Source organism: Syngnathoides biaculeatus, chromosome 9 (genome assembly GCF_019802595.1).
Source record: "Syngnathoides biaculeatus isolate LvHL_M chromosome 9, ASM1980259v1, whole genome shotgun sequence".
Taxonomy (NCBI): Eukaryota; Metazoa; Chordata; class Actinopteri; order Syngnathiformes; family Syngnathidae; genus Syngnathoides; species Syngnathoides biaculeatus.
The window spans coordinates 15,287,816-15,310,760 of NC_084648.1; the positions used below are offsets into that span (position 1 = coordinate 15,287,816).

The 22,945-nt window shown below is 42.7% G+C and overlaps 2 protein-coding genes across 2 annotated transcripts; both read right to left on the reverse strand.

Annotated features, from left to right (window-relative positions):
• Positions 1–82: 82 nt before the first annotated feature.
• On the reverse strand, positions 83–11,565 carry LOC133506265 (A-kinase anchor protein 8-like). The gene is made up of 13 exons (XM_061830235.1): positions 11,400–11,565; positions 10,736–10,774; positions 9,595–9,808; positions 8,035–8,581; positions 5,224–5,338; positions 5,079–5,119; positions 4,941–4,962; positions 4,089–4,203; positions 3,837–3,978; positions 3,279–3,384; positions 3,056–3,186; positions 2,756–2,851; positions 83–926 (listed from the first exon to the last, which is right to left on the reverse strand). The coding sequence occupies exons 1-13, from the start codon at positions 11,422–11,424 to the stop codon at positions 474–476; spliced, it is 2,046 nt and encodes a 681-aa protein (XP_061686219.1). The 5' UTR covers positions 11,425–11,565; the 3' UTR covers positions 83–473.
• A 1,772-nt stretch (positions 11,566–13,337) lies between these two features.
• LOC133506453 (A-kinase anchor protein 8-like) lies at positions 13,338–21,913 on the reverse strand. The gene is made up of 13 exons (XM_061830602.1): positions 21,777–21,913; positions 21,048–21,086; positions 20,015–20,228; positions 18,616–19,159; positions 18,008–18,122; positions 17,863–17,903; positions 17,725–17,746; positions 16,488–16,602; positions 16,236–16,377; positions 15,711–15,816; positions 15,488–15,618; positions 15,198–15,293; positions 13,338–14,489 (listed from the first exon to the last, which is right to left on the reverse strand). The coding sequence occupies exons 1-13, from the start codon at positions 21,799–21,801 to the stop codon at positions 14,034–14,036; spliced, it is 2,046 nt and encodes a 681-aa protein (XP_061686586.1). The 5' UTR covers positions 21,802–21,913; the 3' UTR covers positions 13,338–14,033.
• Between the last annotated feature and the right edge of the window lie 1,032 nt (positions 21,914–22,945).

Sequence of the window (22,945 nt, forward strand, 5' to 3'; positions counted from 1 at the left end):
CTTTATTTCAGGTGTATCTAATGTTCTTGACATACAGGATTGTGTAAATGAACAGGAATAAAGTCAGAAAGATCAGTTTTATGGTTGACTTAGGTTTATTCACAAGTGGAATTGTTACATTTATAGGGCGAAGGAAAACATTGTTCAATTCAATCCTGCTGTAAAACAAAAACAGGAAACAGCAATTGCTATTATCAATGGGCAAAATATTATTTATAGGCTGACAAAACTATTAAAACGTACAAACCGCCATGAAACTATTGAACAAAATGTAAATCAAATTTAAACAAAAAGGCACAAAAAAAAAAAAAAAGTCTGGACTGGGATCAAACTGCCATTTTCCAAAACGCATGCCAAACTACTCCACGAAGTATAAACACAAACAATGTGGAAGTGAAAAATGGAAGGGTTACATATTCTTTCATTGCGAGTCAGGTGTCGGCTTCATTGGCCGGTGAGAATTCATCTGAAAGTCATTCTTTGTGCTCATCTTCAACCGCAGCGGCGGCCACCTCCAGTCCATCCTCGTCGTCGTCAAGTTCATCGTGGACCACGTAACCCTCGACGTAGTCTTCCTCCTCATCTTCTCCAACTTCAAACCCTTCTTCCTCGTCCATCTCGCCCTCCTGGATCAACTGCTCCTCCTCTCCTCCCTCCATGTCGTCCGCTGCCGCCACCGCAGTCTCTTCTTCCTCCACCTCTTTCTTCTCCTCCTCCTTCTTCTCCTCGTCGTCATCATCTGCCATCTTTACCTCCTCGGCCGGTTCCTCGGCTGGTTCCTCATCAGCCGCCTGCTGGGTTGTTGGCTCTGCTGCTTCGGACTCTTCCTCAACAGTGACCGACTCCTTCTGTTCCTCTGTTGCGTCCACCACGGTGGAGGTGGATGCGCCCTGGCCCTCCTGGTTCCCAGTAAATGGATTTTCTCCCTGTAAAAAGTAACGAGGCTTTATGGACTTATTTTTTTTCCCCCATTTCATTTTTCACTGGAAGAGAGAGAATCTAAAAGAAAAATCCAGAAGTTACAATGTATGATTTTTTTTTTTTTAAACAATTCATTTGTGTGATACAGCTGCAAATAGGTATTTGAACACCTAAGAAACACATTGTTAATATTTGGTAAAGTCGCCTTTGTTTGCAATTACAGAGGTCAAATGTTTCCTGTAGTCGTTCACCACGTTTGCTCACAATGCAGGAGGGATTTTGGCCCACTCCTCCACACAGACCTTCTCTGGATCAGACAGGTTTCTGGGCTGTCGCTGAGAAACACGGAGTTTCAGCTCCCTCGAAATATTTTCTATTGGGATTAGGTCTGGAGACTGGCTGGGCCACGCCAGAACCTTGATATGGTTCTTATGGAGCCACTCCTTGGTTTTCCCGGCTGTGTGCTTCGGGTCATTGTCATATTGAAAGATCGTACCACGATCCATCTTCAATGCTCTGACTGAGGGAAAGAGGTTGTTCCCCAAAAAATCTCACAGTACATGGCCGCGGTCACCAACTCTCCTTAAGACATTGCCGTCGTCCTGTCCCATATGCAGGAAAAACAGCCCTAAAGCGTGATGCTACTATGCCCATGCTTCACAGTAGGGAAGGTGTTCTTGGGATGGAACTCATTTGTCTTCCTCCAAACATGGTTCGTGGAATTATGATCACAAAGTTCCATTTTGGTCTCATCTGACCACAAAACCTTTCTCCCATGACTCCTCTGTATCATCCAAATGGTCATTGGCAAACTTAAGACCGGCCTTGACATGTGCTGGTTTAAGCAGGGGGAACCTTCCGTCCCATGTGTGATTTCAAACCATGACGTCTTAGTGTATTACCAACAGTCACCTTAGAAACGGTGGTCCCAGCTCTTTTCAGGTCATTGCCCAAATCCTATCGTGTAGTCCTGGGGTGATTCCTTACCTTTCCAAGGACCATTGAGACCCCATGAGGCGATATGTTGCATCGCGCTCCACTCCGATTGAGATTGGCAGTCGTGTTTAGCTTCTTCCATTTTCTAATGATTGCTCCAACAGTGGACCTTTTTTCACCAAACTGCTTGGCAATTTCTCCATAGCCCTTTCCAGCTGGGAGGAGGTCTCCGGTATCTTTGGACAGTTCTTTACAACTCTTTGGTCTTTGCCATGTTACAAGTTATTACTGATTGTATGGGGTGGACAGGTGTCTTTATGCAGCTAACAACCTTATACAGGTACATCTGAGTCAGGATAATACATGTAGTGGCGGTGGACTTTTAAAAGGTGGACTAACAGGTCTTTAAGGGTCAAAATTCCAGCTGATAGACAGGTGTTCAAATACTTATTTGCAGCTGTATCACACAAATAAATGTTTTAAAAAAACATACATTGTGATTTCTGGATTTTTATTTTTAGATTCTCTCTCGCACAGTGGACATGCACCAACGACGAATATTTCAGACCCCTCCATGATTTCTAAGTGGGAGAACTTAAAATATAGTAGGGTGTTCAAATACGTACTTTCTTTACGATAAATGGGGAGCAGCGGTAAGGGAAAAATAAAATTGCTCTGGGCAGTTTTAAAAATGATCTAAATTAAGAAGCGCCATTTTATTTTTTGTCACAAATTCACATCTTTTACAAACATATTTTCAGTTATTTGCTGAAAAACTCAATTCCTTTTTTTTTTTTTGCTCAGGCCTAAGCTGTCAAGTACAAAGTATGACTTTTACACCATTTTGTGGAATCTTGTTTTTAATTCAATGATAGTGAAAGTGTTTTTGACACTGTACCTTGAGGTAGCTCTCCAGCTTCTTGCCAATAACTTTGTGGTTGAGGATGCTGCGTGCAACCGACAGGCTGGCCCTCTTTGACTGCTCCATCATTCCCTTAATTTGCAAATGGGAAAGTGCATCAAACAACCCATCCGCTTACATTTGTAAAGCACATTTCAAAACGAGAGGGTTGACCAAAGTGATGTACATTTCAACAAACAAGGTTGAAACAATGTAATACAGAACACAAAAACATGAAATCAATAGACTTAAGGGAATGAACTACAGTTTGCAACTCAAAAGCATTCATCAATGTACCTTGCGATTGTAGTTGTGGTCGTGGGATTTGATGTGCTTTTGAATCAGGTGAAGCTCCATGGGAATGAAGAGGTCACATGCACCGCAGTGCGCAGCTTCCACCTTCTTCAAAAAGTGCTCCATCCCGATATCTGCAACAGGGTATCCAAAATCCCCCACATTAAGCGATTATTGGACTTTTCTTCTTTCTTTGATCACGAGGTCCCCGGCTGCCATCGCCTACCCCTTGTGAGGTCCTGGTCTCTGTACATCTGGCAGATGGCAACACTGTGGTTCTCCAACTGACTGACCATTTGGTCTGTTTTCTGGAACTTGTTCTGCAAATACTCCTATGATCCAAACAGTGAGAGAGTGTTTGCTTGTGTGACGCACATTTGTTCTGTTCAGTCGCAGAGACCCAAGAAAAAAACTACTTCCCCATATTGTGGTCAGGTGTATTTTTCAATTAAGCAGGGTCCCACGTGTCAGTTAAATGGTATTCTATCAGAATAAGGGATGCTGTATTTCCCAGCAAATAAAACTTTTTTTCCAAGCTAATGATGTTTGTTTCACAATGTGCCACGCTGCATTTAGGAACACCTTTTCTTTTAACTCCAGCGTAAAAATTAGCCGTTTCGATAACATTTGTCAAACAGGCTGACACGACGTCGATTAGAGGAGAGCGGATGACTTGGTCTAGTCACAACAAATGTGAAGAGCCCTTTTCTTTTAAAAATCCAAATACAGTGTACCACAAAGAAGCATACAACTATTTTTGAGTTGGTCCGTTCTATCCAATCACCTGCAGGAAGTCTGTGGTCGGCTTGGACAGTTGCCCCGAGAGGAACTTGAAGTGGTCCTTGTGGAAGCGACTCTCCAAATGACGTTCCATTTCATCCTTGTAGAAGGATCGGAACTTGCACACAGAACACGCAAACATAACCCTGGAGGCAGGAAATGGGACAAGTCGGTGGTGAAGCCTGCTGTGATGTTGAACGGCAGCAAGACGTGTTTATGTTCACTGACAGTGGCCAGCGAGAGCTCTTTTGCTCACCTCTCCTGAAAGCCCCTCTTCTTTTTTGCTTTTGCAGACTTGCCTGGGGCTCGGGGAGCAGGCTGCTTGTCCTGTGCTGCCTTCTTCTCAGCACCCTCATCCTGTTTAACCGCACCTGAGAGGAAAATAAAAGAACTTAGTTGTGCTGAGACACCGACAACCCAGAGCAAAAAATTAGATAAAAGTAAAAGATAACCATCGTTTATAAAAGCATTGGATTGCATTAGCTTCAACAGGCATAGATGTCATGAGCAGTGTTTCTCACGTTGCATTCTCAAATAAAATTCGACAGTAACAAGTGGACTTTACAGCAATTTTTATCGGCCTGATTCGATTGGGCGAGAGTTGGTATTTTTTTTTGCCGTTTACATACTTGTAATGCGATACAGTTTGCAAGCCATCAACAAAACGTTAGGTAGCCTAGCCACCTAGCGCTAACGCTCTTGGTTGTGTATGAACATAGTTGTGTTGTACAGATTATCCGACCGGAGCAGTGAATTCCAACCTTTTAAGGAGCCAAGGAAAACACTTTATAAGTACAAAAAAATCTCACAGCACACCAACAAAAAAAAAGTGACAAAAAAACCCATGATGAATTACTTTCAGTATGTTCCTGCCATCTATTAGGAGACCTAATCTGTTCTGTTTTTCCAATATACCTCATTAGTATGGATGAACAAAAATACATCTATTGTAAATATATAGTTTTTAACAATTAAGTGTGCAGGTTTGTCAAGTAAATGAGCATGTTGTTTAAATAGGTTATGGTCTTAAACTCGCCAATTGGACCCCAAAAATCTTGATCGTGTAAAGCTGACTCACAAGCAGTGGGGAAAAAGACTGTTTGCTCACCTGAATCTCCATCAGTAGTATCCTGAGAAGAAAAGTACAAGAATGCAATTAATCACTTGGCACAAGTGAAGCAAAAGACATACACCGTTCTAAGTGACCCAATTTGTTCTTCCCATGTGGTCCAATTGTGATGCTCACCTCAGTCGCTGCCTCATTGTCACCATTTTTGTCCGTTTTCTCTGCACAGACAGTAATTTGATTACTTTTCTTCTAGTGGTCTTACAGCAATTTAAACTTAATTAAAAACATTGCGATTAAAATGTGCCGCATGACTGCAACTTACCTTCAGAAGCATCAGTGTCTGCGCTTTCAGTTTTGTTTATTTTAGATTCCGGCTCATCGGCGGGAGTCAGCATCTGCTTTCGTTTCTTCTGGACATCGTTTAGTGGTTTTACCTGCTGAAGTTGAAGCCCAAACAAATTTGATATAGAGACAAAAATACTTTTGTTTCAATTTTATTTTTCTGGTGGGGGGAAAAAAAAAAAAAAAAAAAAAGTCTTCTTTCATGACCACCCCAAAAAAATATTAAATAAATGGGTACAACCCATAATCTTTTTAAACAGCAAACAAGAACACTTGTGATTAAACTCACCTGTGATTGAATTACTGTGAATTGGAATTTTGTCAAAATCTGCCTTTTTTTATTGGTATGTACTAGTTTTTGGAACAGTTAAGTTTGAAAAGTATATGTGCATCATCTTTTCCTTTCGGCTTGTCCCGTTAGGGGTCGCCGCAGCGTGTCATCTTTTTCCATCTAAGCCTATCTTGTGCATCTTCCTCTCTTAACACCTACTGCCCTCATGTCTTCCCTAACCACATCCTTCAACCTTTTCTTTGGTCTTCCTCTCGCTCTTTTTTTTCCCTGGCAGCTCCACCCTCAGCACCCTTCTACCGATATGCTGACTCTCTCGCCTCTGGACATGTCCAAACCATCGAAGTCTGCTCTCTCTAACCTTGTCTCCAAAACATCCAACTTTGGCTGTCCCTCTAACGAGCTCGTTTCTAATCTTATCCAACCTGCCCAATCAACATCTACGTTTCTGCCACCAGCAGTTCTGCTTCCGGTTGTTTCTTCAGTGCCACCGTCTCTCATCCGTACATCATGGCCGGCCTCACCACTGTTTTATAAAATTTGCCCTTCATCCTAGTGGAAACTCTTCTGTCACTTAGAACACCAGACACCTTCCGCAAGCTGTTCCAACCTGCTTGGACCGTTTCTTCACTTCTTTACCACTATCACCATTGCTCTGGATTGTTGACCCCAAGTATTTGAAGTCATCCACCCTCGCCATCTCTTCTCCCTGTAGCCTCACACTTCCCCCTCCACCCTTCCCGTTCACGCACAAATATTCAGTTTTACTTTGGCTAATTTTCATTCCTCTCCTTTCCAGTGCATGCCCTCTCTTTCTAATTGTTCCTCCACTTGGTCCCTGCTTTCACTGCAGGTCACAATATCATCTGCAAACATCATGCTCCAAGGGGATTCCAGTCCAACTTCATCTGTCATCCTACCTGTGGGGCATAGTCGCGAATCAAATTATCCATAATACCGTCAATATTAAAGTTCAGCCTCATCACTTAATCTGATACTCTTTTCACCTCCAAGACATTATTAGCCAGGTCTTCCTTTAAAATAACCCCTACTCCATGGTAAAATAATTTAAACCCTTCCCCTCAACTTCTAGCCCTACTACGTTTCCATCTGCTCTCTTGAATGCACAATATAATCAACCTTTTGCCTAATCATCATGTCAACCATTTCCTGAGCTTTTCGTGTCATAGTACCAACATTCAAAGTCCCTATACTCAGTTGTAGGCTCTGTGCATTCCTCTTCTTCTTCTGTCACCAAATACCCTTTCCTCCTCTTCTTTGTCTTCCATGCACAGTAGCTGAATTTCCACCGACGCCTTACAGGTTAACGGTGCCGGGTGTTGTTCACCCGCGTCACGATCCGATCCGTTATAAGATTCTTTAAATGAACGCTCATATTTGTTTGGCAAAGCTTTAAGCCAGATTCCCTTTCCTGACGCAACCCTCTGCATTTACCCAGGCTTGGGACTGGCGTACTGATTGCACTGACTTGCGCCCCAATCGGGCTGCATTGAAAAGTATACGTGCATATACCTCGCAAATCTTATTTGCAGTCAAAGCTCCAAATTTGTGGTGGGGTGCATTGTTGTATTAAAAAAGATCTGTTGGGGTGTACTCACTTATATTGAAGCGATCATCAGCAACACATTGGATATAAAGTCAACACACCCAATTTAAATGCCTGGTTTTGTGACAAAGTCAAGGTGTAGGGATTTATGAATCACTCCAATTAGGAGTCAGTATTAGCACAAACTTGATTCTGTGAGAAAGCAAGTCAGGAAAAGCCTACTACAACATCCAAACTTCAATTGGGATTAATCAGTGGCATTTTAAAAGGTCGGCAGGGGTGTGCTGACTCCTATTTAGGGTTAGGTTTGAATGTGAATTCTGAACACAGCCACTTTCAGCGAGAGCAATTTGTGCAACCACAGTTTCTTATCCGACCCCCCCCCCCCCCCCTGAATTTTTGGAGTTGTTCAAGTGCAAAAGTCACGTTAATGGACAATGTTTCTGAAATAATTTTATCTTGTCGTTTTTATGTGACAGAGACCTGGCATTTGAACAGGGATGTGTCAACATGCACTGTACAATTCAAGCAACACCAAATTCAAGTAAAAACACCCCTGCAAATGTTTAAAGGGGGCACAATGTGATTTTTGTCTTCACTTTTCATTAGCTAGCTTTTTGCATGAAATAAATTACAAACCCCCAAAGTTTTATTATATATAGCTGTATAAAGAGCACATCTATCCAAGAAAACCACAAGTTATGTTTAACTTACAAAACAGTAATGTTCAATTAGAAACATAACATTACATTCAATCTAGTTAATAAATAGGCTGACTTTGGGGGCAGGGGCAGTTGATTTTTTAAAAATGTTGGGAGTGTGGACACGGACATGAAAGGCGGGCTTGCCAGTTGATCTATGGTAAAGAAGGCGGGAATCAGAACAGGCTCTTGGCCAGTATCTGAGTGCTTCCTAATTTACCAGGGGTTACTTACTTTGTTAAGGGGTCTCTTGCGGCCTCGCTGGCGGCCGGCCCGTGGGCCCCCTCCAAAATGCCTCCCGGGAAAGTCGTGGGGCCCTTGGGAGGGTCCCTGGTGGAAACCTCCACTCTCTGAGTACATGCGGTTGGACAAGAGGGATGGGAGCTTGCCTCGACCACCTCCTGGGGAGTGACCGCTTCCTCGGCCACCTCCGCCTAGTGACATGGGGTCTGACCTGTAGCTCCCAAACCCTCCGCAAGATCCTCGACCCCCAGAACCTCCTCCCCTTCTGGGGGAACGACGGCCTGCTCCGGCCCATCCTCCCCCACCGCTGAAGGACTCTCTCATATTCTGTCGCATTTTAGCAACTCCATAGGAAGAGGAGAGGCTGTTGAAGCCGCCTCCCCCTCCTTGGCCCATGCCCCCCCCGAAGCCTGAGCCTCCTCGCTGGCCCAACAGCATGTTGTCGCCACGGCCATCATCACAACCATAGTTACTGCCACCAGATCTGAAGAGATCTCGGGAGGAGGAGAGTGAGTCGAAAGACTCGAACTGGCCAAACCTGCGGGATGGAGGGAGAGGGTTGATAGAGAAGAGCAGAGAGCAAGGGAGGAGGCGGGGAGGGCCGTCAAGTTTGGATTTCTCCACATGACACTCATTCGCCTCCACAGTGTTGCCATTTCCTTGTCAGAGCACAAGACGGACACCAGCCAAAAAGTATGTTCTGCTTGCAGTATTTTACAGTAAAACAGGAAATCAGCTGATTGTTATGTAAATAAGAACCTCCAACTACATTTTCAGTCTGAAGTCAACCAGTGTTGCCAGCAGAAGTGAGCCATGTGTAAATTTTCTTCCGCTTTACAGCATGCCAATGATCAGACCAACAGAGCCAGGTGGTTTGAGACGAACGCATTACACGAAGTACAAAAACTTTTACGTCCCTCTGCACCGCATAAGTACAGCAGACAGCCTTTATTGCAAAGGCCAGCAGCTTTAAACTCATCTTACGTGTGAAACCTAAAACCATAGCGCAAGGTTAGGTCACATGGATGAGAACAACAATACTTGTGAATAAAGTTAAAAAAAAAAAAAATCAAGACAAAACAGGGTTCAAGAGGAGAAAAATGTATCAGGTATCTAGATACCAGATAGAAAAAGTAAACAGTCACCTGACTTATAAAAAAGCACGGTATTTTACATATAATACTAATACAATCCCATTGTTGCTAAGGCTAGACGTGCACCCTCCCCACTAATGAACAAAATGTGCAATGTCAAATGTTCCCTAAGACACACCAAATGGAACATCAGTGAAGAGTAATAGAAGACGCCTGTGGACTATTGACACATTTACTCTATAGCTTTTGTCTCACAAAAAAATTATCCCCCTATTTTATTAAATTGGGCATGTGTTTAAAAAAAAAAAAAAAAATATATATATATATATATATATTTTCGAACACACAGCAAAGAAGAGTAACCCGAGGAGATCGCTGAACTTGGGCAATCAGACAACCTATGCAACTAAGATGTAGAAAAGATGCAAAAATAAATTATAATAATAAAATGGCTTACCTGTCACCTCGGCCCCCTTTCATGCCCCCCTCCAACTGAGTGAGCATGTCCAAGCGCTGATTAATCTTGGCAATCACTTCATCCGCATGAGTTATCTTGTCGTGGAGCATTGCTGACCCAGAGAGGCCTCTCTTGGAGTTGCCGCCACCATAGCCCCCGTAACCCGACATGGAATTCTTATAATTCCCACCAAAGAGATCAAAGTTCCCGGAACCTATTACAAATTATAGTATTAAATAGACAAAACTATAAGGTCAATTATTCATTAATATACCAACTGGGCGGGAGATTTCTGTCAGAATAAGAAAGATTAGCACATTGGAATTTTGTCCATGGCTACATAATCCATTTTCTGAAATGGTGGACTCCCATCCAAAAGGGACTGTGGTAAGTTTTTTTTTTTTTTTTTTAACTTCACTTGACTAATCTAAAATAAGGAACACGAACACACACACACGAACACACACACACACACACTTGGGCAGAATGGCACGAAGCAATGCATTGCCCAGCCCGGTTATCGTCGTCGCTGCCGTCTGATGAGAGCCCCGCAAACTCAGACGAAGCGGACCAGGGTGATCCAGACTGGTCTCAATAAACTAGGTGCGAGCTGGATAGTGGCTGCCTTGCCTGAGAGGCGTTATTCATCCATTGTGCAGAGCATACATTTGAGTACTTTCAAAGTGTTCCATCTCCAAACAACTGCCACTTGGAGAAAGTATTTTTCATGTATGTAGTATCTGTGGCATTTTACCAGTACCATAACACTGTAGACATGTTTTGCATCACCACCACCAGTACACCACGAGTGTTGTCTTGCATTGGTAAAATGGAGTACATGACACATTATTAAGTGAGGAGCTCATCATATTTGGGCTCTCTCACATTTTGTTAGATATGAGTGTGTGTGTGTGTGTGTGCCCCGCTTAAGGTACTCATCTGTAGTTGACTAAACATGTACACTTTATACTCCTGCTTTGGGAAGAACGTGCATTTGGTTAGGTGTACTGCGTTTGTACTCTAATTGTTATGATTATAGGGAGCACCAACTCAATATTTATGCTAGATAGGTAGTCAATACAACTGGCTGCAAAATATTCCTACAGTATAACAATTTAGGATTATATAACGTATCGCTTACTTCTGTTGCCAGAGCCTCCACCACCCCAATTGGAAAAACCTGCAAGAACCAAATACGGCAAAAGCTAGACACCTTTTGTACATTTAAAAATAAGAATAGCAAGTGGAGATTAACGGAATAATTTCTTGCGAGAAAAAGACATCTATCAACTGTGTTAGCATTTTATAGCTTACCCGCGGAGAGGTTTGGAGAGATATTTTGTACGGACAGCCATTTTGATATGGGTTTCAAATGTGCCGTGTTGCACTTAACCTAACCACTACTTAATCGACTTTCGTAATGTGCTATCCATTAGCGTTAAACCGTGCCAACAGTCTCGCAGTCGCCGACGGCTATGCTTACAATAAGACTGACTGACGAGCTAGCTTGGCATTTCCTTTCTGACGAAAAAGCTAAAAACGGCTTTGCTAATGGGACACCCATGCCAATGTTAATAGATAAAAGATTAATTTAGAATCAATTCACGCACAAAAAAAAGTGACTTTAATTTGTAGCTGCCCCCCATAAAAAAAATCTAGCTTCCATTACACGACGCATGTTCCCAATGGGCTAGGCTAGCAGCAAACAGTCATCTAAAAAGAATAAACATGCAAAGCGATGAATGTAGGACAGCAAGTGGCTAAGATGTTAACTAGGTTCACCGCGAAAATGGACAGATACTTACCTGAGCCGTAGTTTCTGCCTTCCATCGTATTTGTTGGTGGTTAGAAAACAAGGCCGCAAAGCGCTAGTTCCGCCTCTACGCGCACAGCAGTTTTTTTTCCCCTTCTTTGCTCAAAACCAAAGCACAAGACGCCACTGCCTCACGTCACGTGATTATAGTGACGTCATAAGTTGTGTGACGCGGAGGCGAAGGGGCGTGGCCAACGTGGAGTTCTAGAACAGTGGTCGCCAACTGGCAACGGCGGCTCTTGAGCGCCGCCCTAGTGGCCCCCTGGAGCCTTTTCAAACATGTATGACTGGAAAAAATGGGGGGAAAAATAGTTTTTGGTTTAATGTGAGTTTTGTCGGAGGAAAAATAGGACACAAACATCCTTAACACTTTCTTTAGGTGTAAAAATGCGACGAATATTAAATGTCAACAAAGGTTTGCGTCGCGCGCTTCTTTGAGCCACTGATCTAAAAAAAACCCCACTGGATAGCGCGTGCACATCGAGCAGTATATGTCGATTGGTTGAAGCCATTGGCCGTCATCTTGGTACTCCCAAAATTTGTGGCAGACATGGTTCACAGGTTGGATTATGACGTGGTTTTTCTTAAAAATTTGGCATGTAGAATTAAAACTGGTCGTGTGAGCTTGACATTTTTTCAGTTCTGGTAACATGAAGGATTTTTTAATTCAATTTGGTAAGCCAAAAAAGGCTAAGTGCAAAGGAAAGACGTATAACACCGTGACTACCATGAAACCTTGCATATTACCTAGGACCCGATTCCTGTGACGTTAACTTTTCCCAAAATACGCTGTGAAGGACTATCGTCATAACATAGCAAAAAACTAAGCATTTTAAGCATAAACTTTTCGTCAATCAGTTCAATATATTTTTGGAAATAAGGACTCCCAATGGGCAAATACACGCTAAACGCATTGTTCATTTGTTTCTGCGATGTCCGGTTTCAGACAGAAAATTTAAACTAGTCTCCTCGCATTTGAAAATCCAATTCAATTTGCAGAGTTCTGGATTATGAAATTCAACAAAAATTTCACAGAAAATGTTTTCTTGCTTATCCACTGATGAAGTTTGGGAACATTTTTGCAAAAAACTGTCGGCCTATAAAGGTGAAGCAGGGAGTGAACAGTGAACGACAACTGTTAAAACTTTGTTCAAGTGAATTAAGATCATCAGAAAATTTAAAAAAAATCCATACAAACTAACAGTTTCAAAGTAAACCTTTTTAACTTACCTGTGGAATGTTTTCTCACTGCCACAAAACTGTCGCTGCACAGGTCGGCGTGGTTGTTTTGGGAGTATGAAGATGGCGAATGGCGACTTCAGTTTTGGTGGCCATTGACCCATCCGGTGTTATGATATATATTTTTTTTAGATCAGTGCCCATCGCAAATAAACTGGCGCTTGTGTGACGGGCCACGCATCGCAAAGGGAAGAACAGTTCTTGGACCGAATCATTTGCTTTCACTGCCAACGTGGAAGACGTGCCTACACGTCTGCTTAGTAATGAGAATTTGTCCAGTCGTGAAAAGAATGCTGAAAGAGACAAAAGGGAAGGGATGGTACATAGTGGAAAGGGAGCGTTTTAAAGTGACGAATCACACAATAATCTACAGAATATATTACTAATACTGATTGGACCAGCGGGATGTGACATTGTGTCTCAAGAACGGCACAAGGCAGAATATAGTTGGCTCGCTGATCAAGAATTTGACTTGTCAAGAGGGGGGGGGGGGGGGGGGGAGTTTGAACACCTGCAAGCTTTGACTTGCATTGATTGGCTGTGCTTAACCGACGGGACGGGAGGAGCTGGAAGAGGCTCACAATCCATTAAGCTTTTGATTGTCTGTTGCAGTCGTAGTTTTTCCCTTTCATTTCATTTTTTTAATAACAGCCCCAAACCTGTGATAGGGGTACACAGTAACAATATGATCACTGCCTTGAAGAAATGTCTCAGCAGCTCTTGTCTTGTCGTGCTTCTTCAGAAGCCGCAAGTAGTACTGAACACTGACTTATTAATCTCTCACTTCAGGTCATGCAAGACTGTAATTCCCAAGAACTTGAAGGTCTCAACTGATGGGCAGGGTTCCAGTCATGTTCTTTTTAACACAAAATCATGCCTGTAAAATGTATTGTTCTAAGTAATTCATTTTTTTTAATAACCCTCTAAATCATGTCCCCACCCCATGTTGTTTTCGAAAATTTAGTTTTAAAGAGATATGGCTTAGGTATATTCACAAGACTGGAATAGTTACATTTGTAGGGAGAAGGAACAAACAATCCCTCAAATAATTCCTGCTGTAAAACAAAATCAGGGGGAAAAAAAACACTCAACTTCTATTATCAATTGGCAGAATATTATTTGTAGACTGACAAAATTATTAAATGTACAAAGCGCCTTGAAGCTATTGAACAAATTGTCAACTAAAATTAAACAAAAAGGCACAAAAAAATAAAAAAGCATATGGTAGTCTGGACTGGGATCAAACTGCCATTTTCCAAAACGCATGCCAAACTACTCCACGAAGTATAAACACAAACAATGTGGAAGTGAAAAATGGAAGGGTTACATATTCTTTCATTGCGAGTCAGGTGTCGGCTTCATTGGCCGGTGAGAATTCATCTGAAAGTCATTCTTTGTGCTCATCTTCAACCGCAGCGCCGGCCACCTCCAGTCCATCCTCGTCGTCGTCAAGTTCATCGTGGACCACGTAACCCTCGACGTAGTCTTCCTCCTCATCTTCTCCAACTTCAAACCCTTCTTCCTCGTCCATCTCGCCCTCCTGGATCAACTGCTCCTCCTCTCCTCCCTCCATGTCGTCCGCTGCCGCCACCGCAGTCTCTTCTTCCTCCACCTCTTTCTTCTCCTCCTCCTTCTTCTCCTCCTCGTCGTCATCATCTGCCATCTTTACCTCCTCGGCCGGTTCCTCGGCTGGTTCCTCATCAGCCGCCTGCTGGGTTGTTGGCTCTGCTGCTTCGGACTCTTCCTCAACAGTGACCGACTCCTTCTGTTCCTCTGTTGCGTCCACCACGGTGGAGGTGGATGCGCCCTGGCCCTCCTGGTTCCCAGTAAATGGATTTTCTCCCTGTAAAAAGTAACCAGGATTAATGGACTCATTTTTTTTTTTTTGCGTGTGTGATTCAATTAGCCAGAAAATGTACACTACATATACGGTAAGAGAAAAAGGGGTAAATGGGGAGCAGTGATGAGGGGAAAAAATAAAATTGCTCTGCGCAGTTTTAAAAATTATATCAATTGAGAAGCACCATTTTATTTTTTGTTACAAATGTACATCTTTTACAAATACATCTTCAGGTATTTGCTGAAAAACTCATCCAATTACTTTTTTTGTGCTCAGTAAAAGTACAAAGTATGACTTTTGCACCATTTTGTGGAATCTTGTTTTTAATTCATTCATCCATCCATCCATTTTCTTAACCGCTTATCCTCACGAGGGTCATGGGAGTGCTGGAGCCTATCCCAGCTGTCATCGTCCAGGATGCGGGTTACACCCTGAACTGGTTGCTGGCCAATCGCAGGGCACATGAAGAGAGACAGATGCACTCACAATCACGCCTAGGGGCAACTGAAGACTGTTCAATGAATGCTGGATGTTTTTGGGATGTGGGAGGAAACCGGAGTGCCCGGAGAAAACCCACACAGGCACAGGGAGAACATGCAAAGTCCACACAGGCGGGGCCGGGATCGAACCCTGGACCTCACACTTTCCAGTTGGTCCACCGTGCCGATGTTTTTAATTCAATGATAAGTGAAAGTGTTTTTGACACTGTACCTTGAGGTAGCTCTCCAGCCTCTTGCCAATGACTTTGTGGTTGAGGATGCTGCGTGCAACCCACAAGCTAGCTCTCTTGGACTGGTCCATCATTTCCTTAAATTGCCAACAGTTACATTTATTTGTAAAGCACATTTCAAAACGAGAGGGTTGACCAAAGTGATGTACATTTCAACAAACAAGGTTGAAACAATGTAATACAGAACACAAAAACATGAAATCAATAGACTTAACAGACTGAATAAGGGAATGAACTACAGTTTGCAACTCAAAAGCATTCATCAATGTACCTTGCGATTGTAGTTGTGGTCGTGGGAATTGATGTGCTTTTGAATCAGGTGAAGCTCCATGGGAATGAAGAGGTCACATGCACCGCAGTGCGCAGCTTCCACCTTCTTCAAAAAGTGCTCCATCCCGATATCTGCAACAGGGTATCCAAAATCCCCCACATTAAGCGATTATTGGACTTTTCTTCTTTCTTTGATCACGAGGTCCCCGGCTGCCATCGCCTACCCCTTGTGAGGTCCTGGTCTCTGTACATCTGGCAGATGGTAACACTGTGGTTCTCCAACTGACTGACCATTTGGTCTGTTTTCTGGAACTTGTTCTGCAAATAATCCTATGATACAAACAGTGAGAGACAGCATTGGCTTGTGTGGCGCACATTTGTTCTGTTCAGTTGCAGAGACAAAAAAAAAAAAAACCCTACTTCCTCATATTGTGGTAAGTGTATTTTTCTATTAAGCAGGGTCCCAGGTGTCAGTTAACCGGTATTCTATCAGCATGCAGCAAATAAAGCTCCCACATCCAATTTTTTTCAAAGGCAATGTTTGTTTCAGAATGTGCCATGCAGCATTTAGGAGCCCCTTTTCTTTTAACATTTGTCAAACAGGCTGAAACGACGTCGATTAGAGGAGAGCGGATGACTTGGTCTAGTCACAACAAATGTGAAGAGCCCTTTTCTTTTAAAAATCCAAATACAGTGTACCACAAAGAAGCATACAACTATTTTTGAGTTGGTCCGTTCTATCCAATCACCTGCAGGAAGTCTGTGGTCGGCTTGGACAGTTGCCCCGAGAGGAACTTGAAGTGGTCCTTGTGGAAGCGACTCTCCAAATGACGTTCCATCTCATCCTTGTAGAAGGATCGGAACTTGCACACAGAACACGCAAACATAACCCTGGAGGCAGGAAACGGGACAAGTCGGTGGTTAAGCCTGCTGTGATGTTGAACGGCAGCAAGACGTGTTTATGTTCACTGACAGTGGCCAGCGAGAGCTCTTTTGCTCACCTCTCCTGAAAGCCCCTCTTCTTTTTTGCTTTTGCAGACTTGCCTGGGGCTCGGGGAGCAGGCTGCTTGTCCTGTGCTGCGTTTTTCTCAGCACCCTCATCCTGTTTAACTGCACCTGAAGGGAAAATAAAAGAACTTAGTTGTGCTGAGACACCGACACCCCAGAGCAAAAAATTAGATAAAAGTAAAAGATAACCATCGTTTATAAAAGAATTGGATTGCATTAGCTTCAACAGGCATAGATAATATGACCGGTATCTCTCACGTGGCATTCTCAGATAAAGTTCAACACCACTAAAAAGTGGACTCTAAAGCAATTTGATCAGCCTGATCAGATTGGCTGAACTGTTTTGATGTCATAATATGCTGTTCACTGATTGGCTCTGAGACATTCACTTCGTGTTGCCATTTTAGATCTGAATCCAAAAGGTAGTCGTATTTAAATATATATTTTTTCATGTCTTTGACATACCAAAGTGGCATAGTTATTAAAAAAAAAAAAAAAAAAAAAGATGGGAGACACAGGGGAGCAGAGAGAAAAGGGATTGCATTGACCAGAGTACAAACATTTGCTCATGATCACACTGTGTCAAGACTACTGCAATAAAATCTTGCATTCAGACACCACCCGTCCCATTTTTTTTTTTATGATCATTGGGTTTCAGCTCGTCAACTCAATTGTGACAACATGAGTGGATCATGCAGACTGCATTATAGGAAGACAGGGGGAGGAAGAGAAACATGCTGGTGGTCACCAGTGCTCAGGACAGGAGGGCGTTCGGGTATGGCTTGCTCCATCTATGTTCACATCCTTGTAATGCGATAGAGCTCGCAAGCCATCAACAAAACGTTAGGTAGCCTAGCAAGCTAGCGCTAATACTCTTGGTTGTGGATAAACAGTTTTGTTGTATAGATTATCTGACCAGAGCAGTGAATTCCAACCTTTTATGGAGCTAAGGAACAAACCTCACTGCACACCAAAAAAAAAAAAAAAAAAAAAAAAAGTCGATGCATTCCTTTTAGTACGTTACTACCATCTATTGGGAGACCATTTATTTGTTGTCTTTCACAATACATCTATTGTAAATATATTTTTTTAACAATTAAATATGTAGGTTTATACAGTAAATGAACATGTTTAAATAGGTTATGGTCTTAAACTCGCCAATTGGACCCCAAAAATCTTGATCGTGTAAAGCTGACTCACAAGCAGTGGGGAAAAAGACTGTTTGCTCACCTGAATCTCCATCAGTAGTATCCTGAGAAGAAAAGTACAAGAATGCAATTAATCACTTGGCACAAGTGAAGCAAAAGACATACACCGTTCTAAGTAACCCAATTTGTTCTTCCCATGTGGTCCAATTGTGATGCTCACCTCAGTCGCTGCCTCATTGTCACCATTTTTGTCCGTTTGCTCTGCACAAACAGTAATTTGATTACTTTTCTTCTAGTGGTCTTACAGCAATTTAAACTTAATTAAAAACATTGCGATTAAAATGTGCCGCATGACTGCAACTTACCTTCAGAAGCATCAGTGTCTGCGCTTTCAGTTTTGTTTATTTTAGATTCCGGCTCATCGGCGGGAGTCAGCATCTGCTTTCGTTTCTTCTGGACATCGTTTTGTGGTTTTACCTGCTGAAGTTGAAGCCCAAACAAACTTGAGAGAGAGTCAAAAATACTTCTGCTTCAATTTTATTTTTCTGGTGGGCAAAAAAAAAAATAAAATAAAAAATGGTACGCTATCATGACCACCCCCAAAAAAATTGTATTTAACAAGTGGGTAGAGCTTGATATATTTAACCAGCGAACATAACACTTATGATTAAACTCACCTGTGATTGAATTACTGTGGATTGGAATTTGATCAAAACCTGCATTTTTCTGGCATCTACTAGTTAGTACATGCATACACCTCTCCAATCTTATTTGCAGTCAAAACTCCAAATTTTAATCTAGTTAATAAATAGGCTGACTTTGGGGGGGCAGCTGATGTTCTAAATGTTGGCAGTGTGGACACAGACATGAAACGTGGGCTTGCCAGTGGGTCTATGGTACAGAGGGTGGGGATCAGAACAGGCTCTTGGCCAGTATCTGAGTAGGACTTCCTAATTTGGCATGGGGTACTTACTTTGTTAAGGGGTCTCTTGCGGCCTCGCTGGTGGCCGGCCCACGGGGCCCCTCCAAAATGCCTCCCGGGAAAGTCGTGGGGGCCTTGGGAGGGTCCCTGGTGGAAACCTCCACTCCCTGAGTACATGCGGTTGGACAGGAGGGATGGGAGCTTGCCTCGACCACCTCTTGGGGAGTGACCGCTTCCTCGGCCACCTCCGCCGAATGACATGGGGTCTGACCTGTAGCTCCCAAACCCTCCGCCAGATCCTCGACCCCCTGAACCTCCGCCCCTTCTGGGGGAACGACGGCCTGCTCCGGCCCATCCTCCCCCACCGCTGAAGGACTCTCTCATATTCTGTCGCATTTTAGCAACTCCATAGGAAGAGGAGAGGCTGTTGAAGCCGCCTCCCCCTCCTTGGCCCATGCCCCCCCCGAAGCCCGAGCCTCCTCGCTGGCCCAACAGCATGTTGTCGCCACGGCCATCATCACAACCATAGTTACTGCCACCAGATCTGAAGAGATCTCGGGAGGAGAGTGAGTCGAAAGACTCGAACTGGCCAAACCTGCGGGATGGAGGGAGAGGGTTGATAGAGAAGAGCAGAGAGCAAGGGAGGAGGCGGGGAGGGCCGTCAAGTTTGGATTTCTCCACATGACACTCATTCGCCTCCGCAGTGTTGCCATTTTCTTGTCAAAGCACAAGACGGACACCAGCCAAAAAGTATGTTCTGCTTGCTGTACTTTACAGTAAAACAGGAAATCAGCTCTGATTGGTATGTAAATAAGAACCTCCAACTACATTTTCAGTCTGAGGTCAACCAGTATTGACAGCATAAGTGAGCCATATGTAAATTTTCTTCCTCTTTACAACAGAGCCAAGTGGTTTGAGACTAACACATTACACGAAGTACAAAAACTTTTACGTCCCCCTTGCTCCACATAAGAACAGCAGACGGCGCTTTATTACAAAGGCCAGCAGCTTTAAACTCATCTTATGTGTGAAACCTAAAACCAGAGCGCAAGGTTAGGTCACATGGATGAGAACAACAATGCTTGTCAATACAGTACAACAGATTTTTTTAAGCCAAACAAGGTTCGAGAAGTGAAAAGGTGTCAACAACTATCCTGATATCAGCTACAAAAAGCAGTTACCTTACTTGTAAGAATGTGCGCATGCACATATACAAAATAGAACCTAAGTGAAGAACAATAGAACACGGCTCTCGACTGTTGAGACATTTAATCTGTCGCTTTCATCTCAAAAAAGTGCCTCCTCTATTTTATCAAATTGGGCATGTGTCAAAAAAAAAAAAAAAACCTCATTCAAAATACACAGCAACGAAGAGTAAGCTAAGAGTAATCGAACAACCTGTGTAACTAAGATGTGGAAAACATCCAAAAATAAATGCAAAATGGCTTACCTGTCACCTCGGCCCCCTTTCATGCCCCCCTCCAACTGAGTGAGCATGTCCAAGCGCTGATTAATCTTGGCAATCACTTCATCTGCATGAGTTATCTTCTCGTGGAGCATTGCTGACCCAGAGAGGCCTCTCTTGGAGCTGCCGCCACCGTAGCCCCCGAAACCCGACATGGAATTCTTATAATTCCCACCAAATAGATCAAAGTTCCTAGAACCTAATACAAATTACAGTATTAAATAGACAAAACTATATGGTCAACTATTCATTCATATACCAACTGGGCTGGGGATTTCTGTCAGAATAAAAAAAGATTAGAACGTTGGAAACTTGTCTATTGCTGAGCCCAATTACCCTCGTCACTGACCCCTGATGAGAGCGCCGCAGGCTCAGCTGAAGCCGAGCAGCGTGACGGAGAGCGGTCGACGGGGCTCAAGAAAATAGGTGCTAGCCTAGCCTAAGAAGTTCGTTAATCATCCATTTTGCAGAGCATAAGTTGGAGTCCTTTCAAAGTTCTCCATCTCCAAATGGCTGCCGCTTAGAAAGTATTGGTCATGTATGTAGTATCCGTGGCATTTTACCTGTACCACAATGTACAGATGTTTGTTGTACCCCCATCGGTACATCATTAGTGTTGTGTCTTGTGTTGGTCAGCTGGAGTACACTACACACTATTAAGAGACGATTTCATCATATCTGGGGTCTCTCACATTTAAAAGAAAAATATATTGGAAATAGTATGCGTGTACCCCGCTTCATCTCACCATCTGTTGTTGAGTAAATTAGCAAACGATCTACACTTTAAACTCCCGCTCTTCTAGGAAAGAACAACTGCATTTGGTTAAATGCATTTTGTATTTGGCCTATAATTATTAATATTACTGAGAAGCACCGACGCAACATTTATGCTAGAATCTAGCATACATATACACACACACACACACATATATATATATATATATAAAGTAACCAATACAATTGGTTGCAAAATATTACTACAGTATAACAATTTAGGACTATAAAACTTATCGCTTACTTCGGTTGCCAGAGCCTCCACCACCCCAATTGGAAAAACCTGAAAGACACACGAAAAACAGTGTCAAATATGAACCAAAAACTGGACATTTTTTGTACATTTGAGATTAAGAATTGCAACTGGAGATTAATTGAGTAATTTATTGGGAGAAAAAAAAATACTCTAAACAGTTAGCATTTCGTCGATTTTTTTTTTTTAGCAGCATGCTGAGTATTACCCCCGAAGAGCTTTGAAGAGACATTTTGCATGGACAGCCATTTTGATATCGGTTGCAAGTGTGTCGTGTTGCACTTACTCGTTAATCGACTTCCAAAATGTGTCATCCATGAGCGTTAAGCATGCTAATAGTCTCGCAGTCGCCGACGGCTAAGCTAACAATGAGACTTGCCGTCGAGCTCGCTTAGCATTAGCGCTTTCTGACGACGGAGCTAAAAACGGCTTTGCTAATTGTGACACTCACACCATCGCCCACGTTAAGAGATTAAAGGCTAATTTAGTGTTTCAATTCACACACACACACACACAAAAAAAAGAAACTTTAATTTGTGGCTCCCCCTCCCAAAAATATAAATAAATAAGCAGCGTCCCTGGCTTACACGACGCATGTTCCCAATGGGCTAGGCTAGCAGCTAACGGTCAACTCAAAATAAACTTGCAAAGCGATGGATTGTAAGACATTGCAAGTGGCTAAGATGTTAACTAAGTACACCAAATTGGGTCCATACATACCTGAGCCGTAATTTCTGCCTTCCATCGTACTTATTGGTCGTTCGAAAACTAGTAGTTAGCAAAGCAATTGCTCAGCCTCTACGCGCACATTTTTTTCTTTACTCCAAAAAACCAAGCACAAGACGCCACCCGCACACGTCACGTGGATATAATTACGTCACTAGGCGTGGCAAATGGCTGGGAAGGGGCGTGGCCATCGTGTCGTCTTGGAAACTACCCCGAGGATCATCCAAGTCTCTTCAATCCGATCATTCAATGTTATTTTGATGCACAAAAGTAACACAAAAATGTCTCAATCCGAAAACCATAAAAAAACACTCACACTAAATAATCTTTAGACGTATTATTTAGTAATGTCACAAAACACCGTTCACAGATCAAGGTATTTTCATTCAATAATGTCTCATGTTCTCAACCACATCCGGAATAGTGAAAAAAAAAATAGATAAAAAATGAAATCATGAGAAAGGAACACAGATGTAGGGAATCCCCCTTTCCAGGATGATGAACAGGCTTCAATGGCGGCCAATAATGTGGGCGTTGATCACATGAAATTATAATTATCATTTTTGATGCTTTATCCTCCACAGGAACAGCGACAACCTCTCAATTCATTGCCACCAAGCCGCACGGGGGGGTGTGAAAAGAGAGAAGCGGCGCTAAAACAGGACAAAAATCAAAATTTTGCAACGTTGACTTGAGACAAAGCGACAGTATGGCTACAGTACAGGTGTCAAACTCAAGGCCCAGGGGCTAGATCTGGCCCGCTACATGATTTTATGTGGCCCGCGAAGCCAATTCTAGAGTGTGAATTTCCATGATTCTTGTAAAAATCTGTACCAAAATTTCAAATCGTCACATATCATAAATGATAAAGTTGAGACATGATAAGCATTTTTGTGTTACCAAAGGTGAATAGTTGAAAAACACACTATGCTTGATTTCTGATTCCAAAACTAGTTCGTAAATTGATGATGTAAATATGATGAGATGATTAAATATTTTTTGTTCCACAGTCATAACGGCTCTCTGAGGGAAACTGGTAGAAAAATGAGTTTGACACCCCTGAGCGACAGTCTGACTTTACAACTATTAAGTTTTTTCATAACAGGAACAAATGAGTTTTCAATTTTTTTGTGATAATCAGAATTGTGGGACTAGTGACGTTT